We start from the raw sequence: 12,599 nt of genomic DNA on the forward strand, positions 1-12,599 counted from the left end.
TGCTTTAATGTTTTCAACAAATGCCATCCCCATGGCTACTCTACTTGCTGCCTGAGTTCTAGGTTAGGCAAAGTCAAAGCAAGACCTTTGTGTTAGCTTTTCAAGAGCCATCCAGGTCAAGAGAGACATCAGTTCTTTGATTCTTTGAGAACAAGATTGTCTCTGCTCCCTCCTACACCAGGAGGCCCCAGGTGGAACTGGGTGCTGTCTGCAAACTGCAGTGGAGCTGGGGAGTGGGGTGGGGCACGGGGAGGTTACAGTGTCACAGGCTTCTCCTACCAGGTTTCAGTCACCATTTTCTTGATAGGAGTTCACTTGGTTACTATAAACCTCTGACTTTTTTCCAGAGTTCTGATGAAGTTTTTCTCAGTGGGGGCACAGGTAGGAAGTTTTAAATTACTAATTCAATCTTTTTACTTGATACAAGTCTACTCAGGTAGTCTGTGTCCCCTTGAGTTAGTTTGGGTAATTTGTATCTTTCTAGGAATTTGTCCATTTCAATCCAAGTTTCCTAATTTGTTGGCATGTAATTGTTTGTAGTATTCCTTTATAATCCTTTTTGTTTTTGTAAGGTCATTAGTGATGTCCCCTCCTTAATTTCTGATTTTAGAAATTTGAGTCTTTTTTTTTTTCTCTCTTTCCTTTCTTGAGATAAATCCTACTAGTTTAGATGCTACATAGTTTATTCCTTTCCTTTTGGTAGTTACACTTAGACCCCTTTAGAGTTTATGCTTAAAATATAAAATCAATCATTGTCACTTTCTTTTTCCCAAATGATTCAGAAACCTGTGAACTCTTAAGCCTTGAGTGAGAAAAGTCTATATTGCTCCTTAAATACAGATGTTGCTGTGTGTTGAGTTCTGGGCTGGCTCCCACCTTTCCTTTGTCTGCTGCTGGTATTATTCCACACCTTCCAGCGTTATTTCTGTTGAGAAGTTTGTCACCAGGCTAGTCATCTTCCCTTTGTAAATCATCTGATGCTGATTTTTGGTAGATTTTAGGGTGTCCTCTTTGTCTTTAGTGTTCGGAGTTCTGCTGCATGTCAGGGAGTGAAATCATTTTCATTTATTCTGCTCTGGCCTTGGAATGATTGGTTGTTATTAACCCCATGTCTTCAAGAATCAGACCTTTCAGCCTGGCATCATGTGCTTCTGCAGTCCCGGGAGCTCCTCCGTGATCTCCTTAGTAGCCTGTCCTCCTGTAGTGTCTCCTCTTTCCTCATTTCCCTATTAGACACAGGCCTGGGACTTTTGCATCTGCTCCTCATATTTCCTCAATTTCTCATTCATATTTTCCATGTCTTTATCTCTCTGTGCTGAATTTGGGGGGGAGTTCCTCAGATTGCTCTGCTGATTAATTATTCCTCTTTAGCACTGTTTAATCTGCTCTTCAACCTGCCAGTGAATTTTTATTTAAATGCTTTTCATTCTACGTTTCATTCTAGGAATTCCAATTGCTTCTTTTAAAAGATATTTGCTCTTGTCTCATACTGACTTTTTCTTTTCTTGTGCTGGGTTTTCTCATCTCTCATTGTCCTGGTTTTTTTTTTTTTTCTTTTAGTTCTTGGAGTGCTTCTCTAGGCTTGTGTGCAGAGTTTCTCTTTCATTTCTTTAGTTGTCCTGTGGATGTCACAGCTCTTCTGGGGTCCCAGGTCTCCATTTCCTGTGAGCTCAAGGTCCTGTTCCTTTTCCCTTATGTCTACTTTGACCCCATGTGCCAGCCTCCAAGGCAATGCTCTGTAATAGAAGTTTAATATAAGGCATATATAATTTAGAATTTTCTAGGAGCCACATTGAAAAGTAGAGGCAGACAAAATTAATTTTAATAACACTTAACCCACTATATCTAAAATACCACTACAACATGTAATAATGTAAAACATTACAGATACATTCTTTCTTTTGATTTGCATTAAATCTCCTAAATCGACTGTGTATTTTATACTCACAGTGTGTCTCGACTTGGGCCTCCCACAGTTCAAGCGCTTCAGAGCCACATATGCCTTGCGGCTGCCGTATTATGCAGCAGCTCCCAGTCCTGTATCTGAGTCTGATTTTTCCCCTAAGGCAGACCCGAGCTTGTACCTCCGAGTCGTCTTTGAGTTTTCACATTTTTCCTGGCAACTTGGGGTTTTACCTGTCTCTTGAGCCTGGCTATGTATTAAAAATTATCTTTTGTCATATTTGTATATGTTCATTGCTGGAGAAGAAGGTCGGTTCAGTCCATGAAGTTGCTGGAAATCTTTTAATTTATTCCCAACAACCACCTTATGATGGAGGTGCTCTTAGGCCCCACTTACAGATGACGAAATAGGCTTGTGGAGCTTAAGTGAATTCCCTGTGTTGACATGGCTGTTAAATGGCAGAGGACAGACCCAGATACAGGTCTGTCTGAAGTCCAAGTCCATGCTCTGTATGCTCCATGGCCATCTCATGATTTTGATTCCTCCTTGTTTGTTTTCAGGACTTAGAAACCACCGCGGGATCTCTCCTCCCCGATTCCTTGCAAGCCTCGCTCGTCTGGAGAGTAGCTCTTGGCCAAGATTTGGCAGCAGAGAGCCATGGACCAGAACAGTGCAGGGGAGGAGGGCGCCCATCCATCCGAGATACCCGTCCCTTCATTTTCTGAGAGTCAAGGACTCAACTGCAGCAATGCCCTCAACCAGGATCTGGGTCCCAGCTCCCGAGACCTGCTCTCTGCTGGCCTGAGTGGTTTGGACGTGGACCCCAGCCTCCCGGCGCCCAATGTGCCCAGCAAGGTGCTGGAGGACAACTTAGATGCTTTCTCCCCGTACTCTGGGGAGGACCGTGACTCCGTGAAGCTGCTGGAGAAGTATGCAGACCCGGAATCTCAGGCTTCTTTACAGGGTGAGGCTGTCCACCTGGGTCCCAGGGCCTGGTGGGCTGTGTGGAATTTCCTGGGCTAGCTACATGTTGATTCTGTGTGGATTGGTTAAGGAAACTTTCCGTTTCTGTGGGTGAATGGGGAAGGACAGTCACCTTTTGGTTTTCTGCTTGGGCATTGTTCCCAATTCGCTAGTCAAGGAAACTGAATACCGACCCTAGGAAATAATGCTGAGAAATGTGGATGTTTGGAGATATCCTAATCTTGTGTGTGGGGTGGGCAGACCTTTGAGGTGGTGAGAGACTTTCCTGCCCATGCCACATCTCAGAGGCTCTTCTCCTGTTTGCAGAATGAGCTAGGATCCTGTCCATTGGCTCCTTGGTTGTCTCTTCTTCCTGAGGATCAGTGTCTTCGTCTGCAAAGTGGGGGATGACAATACGCACTCTGCTTTCCCCAGAGTGACAGCGGTCAGAAGCAAAAGAAGAAGTCAATGTCAAAGCCCCTCGTAGATTATAAAGCACTGGACAGTGCGCAGATTTTTATCGATATTGTTTGAGTTAATGCCGGCAGTCCATTGATTTAGTTCTACGTCTTCTCTTCAGCAAAGAGAGAACTAAAGCAGTAATTAGACACCTTGCTTGTCTCCTTTTGCTTTGCCTTCACGCTTCCCGCACAAGATAAACTCAGTTTTTGTTTTAGCCTCTTCACGATATCCTTAGGTAAGATGCTTAGGTGGGTTGATCGAGCGAGAGTCACAGCACGTGCGGGGAAAGCCACATCTGGAGTGGCCCTGCAAACCAGATATTACTGCTGGTTGGGATAAGCAGCTCACGAAGCCCCCTGAAGACTTGCTAAAATGAAAAACATCCGAGGCCCCCACTCCACGCAAGGTGCAGTGCTCCCGTGTTGAAACAGTGGCTAAATATAAATTCCTAGAATCGGGACATCCATGGTACTGCCCTGGGCACTGGACAGGCCTGTGGGTACAGTAATTGGGGTTCTCAACCCCGTCCACAGAAATTAACATGAAAATGCCAGTGTGAAAATGTGTACACATGTGTGCATTTTGCTGGCCAGAGAAACTGCAACTTTCACCAGATTTTCATAGGGGTCCATGCGCCCCACCAAAAAATGTTACAAATCATTAACCTAGTTCAACATTTCCAAATTCATTTGAAATTGCATTTTTTTACCTTATTAAAAAAATCCACTGAACATTGAGTTTTAACTCTTTATACTTACATAACTTAAATTCATAAATGCATATACTTATATTAGTCTTTAAATTAGAAAAGTAATACATATTTATTTAAGAAAACCTAGAAAATGAAGAAGAGTAACAAGAAAAATCCCCACCCTGGCTCCCACACATAGATTTTTTTAAAACATGGATGAAGTCACTCAGAAAGACATGGTTTTGCAGAAATTAAGTGGACATTTCTATCTGAAATTTTTAAACCTTAGTATATTTGCTTTCATATATGAACGTAGAATATTCAGTTATCGTTGTAACGATTACTCCATGGTGTTGGGTGGCCATATTCTTGCTGGTTAGACTGTTACGGTGTTTCTGTGAGCAACTTCTTACATACATGTTTTCTTTTGGATCGGTTCTTTGAACATATTCCTACCAGTGGGTTTGTCCGTCAGAGAACGTACACAGCTGGAGAGCGCCTGGAACCCGGCCTCCGGGGAAGGGCAGGCGGCTTTCTGGGCCAGTGACTCCATTGCCTCTTTGTCAGGGTCTTTGCTAATTTTTTGAAGCAACGTATTGTTTTCTAGTTTAATTAAATTGCTTTAATGAGCATTTTAAAAGTAACTCAGCAGTTACTTGCCCCGGAAGGAGTCCTGTTTTTCCTCATTTAAACTGTTGGAATCATTTGACAGCTGGGGACAGTGATTTCCCATAGAGGCAGGTTAAGTAACAGGAGGCAGCGGCCAGAGGCAGATCGGGACGAGAGGCCGGGCCTGGAGGCCCAGCCCGGGCTCCTTGCTACTGGGTCTCTCCGCTGGGTCTCAGGCTCAGAGGCTGAGCACTCTGGCTCCCAAAGCTGAGCCCCTTCCACCCCCCACAAGCTGGCCTGTTGGATTCTTGGCCCCCACCTCTGCAGAGTCCCAGATAAATGGTAATTTCTTAACTTGCCCTGTCATGAGGCAGTGTGATGCTTTATATTTCTGGAGATTTGAGGTCAGTTTCCCTTGCTTCCTGGTCCCCAAGCTGTCTCTGTCCCAGATGGGAGCGTCTGCAGAGAGCCATTCCTCTGCAAGACAGAAGCAATCTGCTCCATCCTTCCCAAGCTGGCCCTCGGGATGTTTGAAGACCTCCACTCTGCCACCTGCACGCCCCCAGTCTGGTCCTCAGGTGACATGACTTGTTAAAATACCTTTTATCACTTTACCAAGGGACACAGAAAGCATGGAGACATATTCCAGTACCGAAGAAGAAGAAAATAAAATTGGCTCATAATCCTATCAGTCTATTCAATTCTCTCTGTTCTCTATTAAAATTTATTTTTCTTTTTTAAAGACTAGGATAATTTTGTTTTGTAACACGCTGCTCTTTTCATGTCATCAGATAGTTTTCCACAGTTTTACCTTAAATGCTTATGTCCTAGACCATTTAAACCATAACGGTGTCACCTACATGCTCTCTGATCAGGTAGCAGGCTGTTTCTAACAGGAAAGGCAATGCTGCGGGTAATTCCCCTGCAGTTAACTCCTCATATAAGTCTACATTTATTTCCTTTAAAAACCCAAAGGTAAAACTGGCTGGGAGAAAGGATTTATACTTCTGTAAGTTTTGGATGATGTATTTCTGGATTGCCCTTGTGAGAGAGCCATGATATCATGAGGCCCCTGCCGCCACGGCAACCTGGTTCTTAGAATCCTTCCAGGCCACAACTGACCACAGTTGGGCCACTGACTGGACACTGTCTGGCAGCATGGCCAGACCAGGGTCCTTTCTCTCCCTACTCTCCGGTCTAAGCCTTGTTTTCTCTGCGAGTTAAGGTGCTGGAGGTGGAGAAAGGGTTCCCGGGCCTCTCTCCCAAGCCTACTGCAGTTCTAAGAGGTGGCGAGCGCTTCAGCCCAGCTCTTCCATGTCCCCAGGTGTCTCTAATGTGGGCTTTCTCCTTCTGTTTGTTTAGACCTGAGCCTGGGCAAGCTTCAGGTGCCTAGAGAGGCTGACGAAGGAGGCAGGGCCACCTCCGGGCGCCCGAGGAAAGGAAAGCGGCATCACACACCTCAGAACCCGCTTCTGGACTGCAGCCTCTGCGGGAAGGTGTTCAGCAGCGCCAGCTCTCTTAGCAAGCACTACCTGACGCACAGCCAGGAACGGAAACACGTTTGCGGAATCTGCAGCAAGGCCTTTAAGCGCCAGGACCACCTGTATGTAGGAGTCTGGTCACCAACATCTGTGCAGGGGCCTGGGGAGAAGGGGGCATGTTCCTAGGTCATTCTCATCACCTCCCAGATTAGCCCGACACACCCTGTCCCTGTTGGGTCCCTGTGACCCATGCTTAGACGCGGACTCCATGTCTGGGGACAGGTCTGCCACTGCCCTGAACAGGTCACCCTTCCGAGCCCTCAAAGTCACACCAATGAGAAAATCACAGCCTTGACTTGCAGATGGGACCTCTTGCAATTTTGTCATGGAGGGAATTGGGTTAACTTTATAGAGAAATATTTGGAGACAGTGGTAGGTACCTGAGGAAAACCAGCCCGTGTTTATATGAGGAACGTGTACCAGGACTCCACAGGGCATGAGAGATTCCAAAATACCTGTGTCTAGAACGTGGCAGTGGAGCATTAACTCTTAGTTTGTCCTTTTTAACCCCTGATTTTTTTTTTTTTTAACTCTTGATTTTAAAAAGAAAGCCCATTAAGAGAGTCTGGAGCAGAATTCCTTTTATTCCTAATGTCTCTTAAATAATAAGCTTTTCTTGCTAGTGAGGAAGGACAGACAGACTTCCTCAAACCAAGAGACTGGCAAGTGGGAGACGGCAGTCCATTGCATTTTATATGCTCCTGGCCTTCCCACGGGGCTTTGACTGACTCCCTTTCCCACTCATCCTCTCGCCAAGCTCCCCCCCACTCCCGGGAAAGGCAGCGATTTGCTCATGTTACAGACTGGCTAACAGTGGAGCTGGAGATTGGGTCTCTGCCACTCTCCTCCGATGGAGGCCAGGGCCGACCTTTGGGGAAGGACTCTGTCATTTATCAGACACGCCCCGTGTGCCCCATTAGGAATGTCGGGAGTAGGGCTGTTGGGAATGTGGAGGGTGATCTACTCATCTGTTTATGTTATTAATGTAGATATAAGAATGACATAAACATAGTGCATATTTGTATGCATTTATATTATAGGAGGCACATTTAGCTGTTTTCTAGAAAGTTCTGATTGGGCATCTGTAAATTATATTTTTTCCTGTGGGGGGGTTTCAGGCAGCTGTCTCCTTATAGGAATTCTACGGTAGGGGAAAGACTCCTTTGTTAAAGGCAAGATCCTCCCCAGATGAGCTTTTCCTCAAATGTATTCTGTAAAGCTTTCGTTCTTAAGAGTGCTAAGAGGGGCTATTTCAGAAAACAGTTCTGTGGGCAAGTATGTTTCAGAGACATGGCAGGTCTACCTGCTATATGGCTTTTACATTTGCTCCCGTGAACCTCCAAGAAGCAAATGGTGCGCTGTTGGAACTTACTTGCCACCTAAGTCCACGACCTCGGAGAGCCACTGTGGAGGGCTGGTGTTCCTTGGGAACCCATTCTGGGGAGCTCTCACTAGGCTTCTGTTGATTTTTCTCTCAGATAAGGGGGTTGCTTAACGGTGAGGGAGGGGGGCACCCCTTCCAGATGCTTTGACTGTAGCCGGGGGCTGAGTGCAGGCTCTGAACTGTGGTTCTGACCTCCACTGCCCCTTGGGAGCACTGTGGGGGGAGTCAGGCTCGGGACCCTGCAATGGGAGGCTGAGCCCCAGTGCCCTCTGACTCCCTTCTCGTGTGTGACTGCAGGACTGGGCACATGCTCACCCACCAGAAGACCAAGCCCTTTGCGTGCATGGAGCAGGGCTGCAGCAAAAGCTACTGTGATTACCGCTCCCTGCGCCGGCACTATGAGGTCCAGCATGGCTTGTGCATCCTAAAGGAGGCCCCCCCTGAGGAAGAAGCCTGTGGGGACTCCTCTCCTGCCCACAAGGTGGCCAGCCAGCCTGCCATGGGTGGCCTGCGATTCTCAGGCTCCCTTTTGCCCAACCGAGACCTCCTGCGCTGTATTGTGAGCAGCATGGTCCACCAGGAGATCTCTTCTCCTGGCCCGGTCCTGGCAGGGCCTTCAGATGACAGGGAAGGGAAAAACACAGCCTGCCCCTGCCCACCCTCACTGGGGCCCTACCCCTGCACCCCAGTGGCCCCAGGGACCCTGGGCAGTGATGTTCCTGAGGAGTGTCACCCCCTGTGGAAGGAGCCCACCGCTGGGTTCACAGCCACTCACTCCAGGGAAGCAGAGGATGGTGGTCCAGACCCAGCTGAGGCAAAGCGGCCGCCCCAGCTGCCGCCCACCCTGGAGAGCGGGCAGGAGGGTGGGACCCTGCCGGCCGGCCTGCCTCTGTTCCAAGGCCAGGCAGCGCCTGCCAGCGCCGAGCCTTCAAACCACAACTTCCAGTGGCTCCAGAACCTGCCAGCCTGCCCCAAGAGCGAAGGGGATGATGTGTTTACCATCCAGAAGCCCACTTCAGTGTCCCCTCAGGAGGGCTCTGAGTCTGGGCCCAGGCCCAGCAGCACCTCCCTGACGGGGGAGGCCTCAGGTGACCCTGAATATGCCGGCAAGGAAGAGGACTCCAGGGCTTCCAAGAAGAGCAAGTGTGACAGTGACTCCTGCTCACGGCAGCACGTGGAGGAGCCCAGCCTCCAGGAGGCCCTGAAGCTGAGCGGGCTGTCGTCTGACGCCACGCCGCTCTTAGGGCAGTTGTTCCTAAAGTCGCAGGAGTTTCTGGTCAGTCAAGAGCAGATGCAGGTGTTCCAGATGATCACCAAGTCCCAGCAGATCATCTCTGGCTCCCACGTGGCTGTGGCCTCCTCCCAGCAGGCTGCGCCTGAGGGCAAGCAGGCTGCGCTGAAGCCACTGCAGGGGCCGCGGCCACACCAGCCCCCACCCCTGGCACCCACAGTTGACTCTTTGCATGGTGGCCCTGCAAACCCAGAGCAAGAGGGATCCCCACCTGGCAAGAGAAAAACCACGCCCGCCTTCCCCAGAGAGGCCTTGCCCGGCAGCAATAGACGGGACACGAAGGGGGGACCAAAAGTGGCCCCTGCACCATCGGAACCCCCCGGGGACCCAGACATCCCCTCTCTGGCCAAGCAGCTGAGATCCACAAAAAGGCCCTTAGACCTGGGGGACATCCTCCCCACAGGGGGCCCATGGCAGACCCAGCTAGGTGGGGACGATCCTGCCAGAACCCAGCTCCCAGAGAAGGAGGCCCAGGTGAAGAATGGCCTGGCCTCGGGGGCCAGAAAAGGTGCGAAGGGCCCGGCCTGCTCCCGGGGCAGAGGCCGTAGGCTCTTCTCTGGCGACATGCAGGCCCAACGTTTCTCGGACTTCCAGAAGGAGAAGGTGAAAATGGATATGTGCTGTGCGGCCTCTCCCAGCCAGGTGGCCATGGCCTCCTTCTCGTTGGCCAGGCCTTTGGTGGACACCCCGCAGGACTCAAAGTCCAAGCTGATGATACCCAGCAGGACCCAGGTACCTGACTTTATGCTGTGAGATGAGAGACTCACTCATCACTTGTTTCCGAATTTATGAGTCATCCAGACATTTTATTTAGTGCCCGTGCGTCCTCAGACCCAGTTTTGCAGAGGGGAAGTGAAGGTTCAGAGAGATCGTGGCTCCCCGCCAACCTCCCCAAAACGCCAGGATGAAGGCTTTGCAAGTCGCTGGGACGCCCTGTGTCACCTTTCCTCACTGAGTTTTTTCTGCTTGCCCTCCTTTTGCCCATCTCTTCCTTCTGGGTTTGCCCCTCAAACTCTTCAGAGGATATAAAGGTAGAGTTCCTTCCCCCTCAGTATTCCTGCATGAGATGCCATCTCTGGCTGTGGGGCAGGGGTGCCCACATGTGTCAGCACTTGTGCAGCATTAGCCTGGTTCCTTCCCAGGTGGTGGCTACGAGGACCTGGGCGCCAGGCGGTCAGCCGCTTCTCTTTGCGACGTGCTCAGGTCTAGCACCCGACAGCTGCATCCTCTTTTTTTTTTTAAACAGCTTTAATATTCATGTGCCATCTAATTGACCATTTTAAATCACACCATCTGGTGATTTTTAGTATATTCCCAAAGGTTGTGCACCATTACCACTTTTTCCACAACATTTTTCATCACCCCAGAAATTAACCCCACACCCTTAGTTGTCCCCCCAGGTCTCCCCATAACCTCCCAGCCCCTGGCACCATGAATCTACCTCTGTCTCTATGGATTTGCCTGCGCTGGACACTTCATATAATAGAAATCATACACTGTGGCCTTTCATGTCTGCCTTCTTCCACTCAGCATAATGTTTTCAAAGTTCATTCATGTTGTAGCATATGCCAGGCTTCGCTCCTTTTTATGGCTGAGTAATACTCCATTGTGTGGATACATCGCATTTTGTTTATTTATTTATCATTTGGTGGCCATTTGGGGTGTTTCCACTTGGCCATCGTGAATAGTGCTTCTTTGAGCATTCGTACCAGTTTTTGTGGGGACATACATTTTAATTTCTCTTGGGAATGACCTAGGGGTGGGACAATTAGTTCATGGGGTAGCTCTGTACTTAACCATCTGAGAAGCTGCCAGGCTTTTCCAAAGCAGTTGCACCCTTTCACATCCCCATCCTCGGGGGACGAGGGCTCTGATTTCCTCACAGCCTCATCAGCACTTGCTATTGTCCCATTTTTTTTTTTTACCATAGCCATTCTAGTGGGTGTGAGGTGCTGCCCCATCACGGTCAGACTCACGAGGCTCTAACGGCTGGTGGTGCTGAGCATCTTTTCATGTGCTTCTCGGCCCTTCATATGTCTTCTTTGGTTTGGTGTCTGTTCATATCCTTTGCCCATTTTTGAACTGGGTTATTTGAGTTTTGTTGAGCTGCAAGAGTTCTTTATGTATTGTACACACAAGGCCCTTATGACATGCATAACGTGTAATGATTTTCTCCCATTCTGTGTGATCTTACTTTCTTGATGGTGTCCCTTGATGCAGAGAAGTTTTAAGTTTTGATGAGTCCAGTTTGTTCTCTTTCTGTGTCATCCAAGAAAGCATGGCCTAATCCAAGGTCACGGAGCCACACCTGTATTGTCTTCTCGGCACCTTGTAGTTTTAGTTCTTGCATCTGCCTCATTTTTGATATGTCAGCTCAGATGTCTTTTCATCTTCAGGGTGGAAATACCTTCCGGCTCCCCGATCCAGTGAAGGAGGAGAGCACGGCAGGCGGATGGTAAGTTCAGAAGCCCCTCCCTGCCGGGCCTGGGGGTTACCCCTCGGATGTCCTCTGGGGGCTTTTATGTGCTGGCCTTGGGCGAGTGAGCTCTGGATGCTTCAGCCCTGAAGAGGTGCCCACCAGGCCACGAAGGAAGCGGGTATCGCCTCCATTTCTTGGGATTCATTGAGAGTTGTCAGTGGATCAGACTTAAAAGAAAAAAAGAAAAAAACAAAATATACAGGGTGGAGTCCCCTTCTCCCGTTCTTCCCCCTGCCGTGTCTGTCCACAGTAACCACCAAAATGGAGGCCCTGCAGACTGGGCAGAGCCAAGGAGCACGTATGTCTGCAAGAACTGCAGCCAGATGTTTTATACAGAGAAAGGGCTGACCAGCCATATGTGTTTTCGCAGCGACCAGTGGCTGTCACCTCGAAGGAAGCAGGACCAGCAGGTGAAGGGGCGCTCGCAGTAGGTTCTGTGCTCGCTGGGCGCTCACAGGCTTTGGGGGAGGGAGTCAGTGGCTGGGTGTCATGGTCTCAGGATGGAGGTGTCCTCCCGGGGAAGCCTGGGCAGGGACCAGGGGTCAGGCTGCACTGCTCTGGGGGGCAGGCCGGCGCTTGAGCCTGGAGCGGCCCCTCTGCCGCCTGCCTACGGTTCTTCTTACACAGCCATCTCCTCTGTGTTTAGGTGTCAGGCACGGAGTTTTTCAAGCCTCTGAGACAGGTGCTGAGGCTGGAGGTGGAGGCACAGAGCTCCGCAGGAGCCGGGAAGCCCTCGGAGGGCACGAGCACAGCTCCTCTGAGGACGCCTGCATTGGAACCTGTGAGCTCAGTGAGCCGGCCCCCGGGAAGCACAGCCAAGGTGGGTGGTGGTTGGTCCACTTCCTTCCCACTGCAGTGGAAGCCATGGGCAAAGCCCAAACCAGACGCCACAAAAAATCTCTCCAGAACAGCTTGGCTTGCACATTCATTCATTCATTCACCTTCTGTGCCAGCCCTGTGGGGGCAGTGCTGGGGACACCATGGTGACAGGGACAGCCCCAGCCTGGCCTCCTAGGGCTCCCAGTCCATGAGAGTAGATGGACCCATGCCAGACAGTGAGGACTCAGACTGGGTTGGTCTTGAAGGGGGAGCAGAAGGTCTGAGAGGACACCAGAGACCCTGCCTGAGGAGGTCAAGGAGGACTTCCTGGATGAGGGGGTCAGAGCTGAGACCTGGAGGATGAGGAGCAGTAAGACTGGCAGAAAGAGGGGAGATTGTGTTGAGGTGGGTAAGAGATGTAAGTTCAAGGGATCAGCCATTGCAGCCTGGACTGGAG

General features: G+C 49.8%; 1 protein-coding gene across 1 annotated transcript in view; it reads left to right on the forward strand.

Annotated features, from left to right (window-relative positions):
- ZNF541 (zinc finger protein 541) overlaps window positions 1–12,599 on the forward strand; it is a 38,377-nt gene that overhangs the window by 9,107 nt on the left and 16,671 nt on the right. The window contains exons 2-7 of the mRNA XM_073225839.1: window positions 2,464–2,867; window positions 5,991–6,231; window positions 7,851–9,576; window positions 11,241–11,299; window positions 11,574–11,733; window positions 11,970–12,143. Coding sequence (XP_073081940.1) covers window positions 2,561–2,867; window positions 5,991–6,231; window positions 7,851–9,576; window positions 11,241–11,299; window positions 11,574–11,733; window positions 11,970–12,143 — 2,667 coding nt within the window. The 5' untranslated portion in view covers window positions 2,464–2,560. The remainder of the gene's footprint in view (window positions 1–2,463; window positions 2,868–5,990; window positions 6,232–7,850; window positions 9,577–11,240; window positions 11,300–11,573; window positions 11,734–11,969; window positions 12,144–12,599) is intronic.

The sequence above is a fragment of the Manis javanica genome, chromosome 17 (assembly GCF_040802235.1).
Source record: "Manis javanica isolate MJ-LG chromosome 17, MJ_LKY, whole genome shotgun sequence".
NCBI classification, from domain to species: Eukaryota; Metazoa; Chordata; class Mammalia; order Pholidota; family Manidae; genus Manis; species Manis javanica.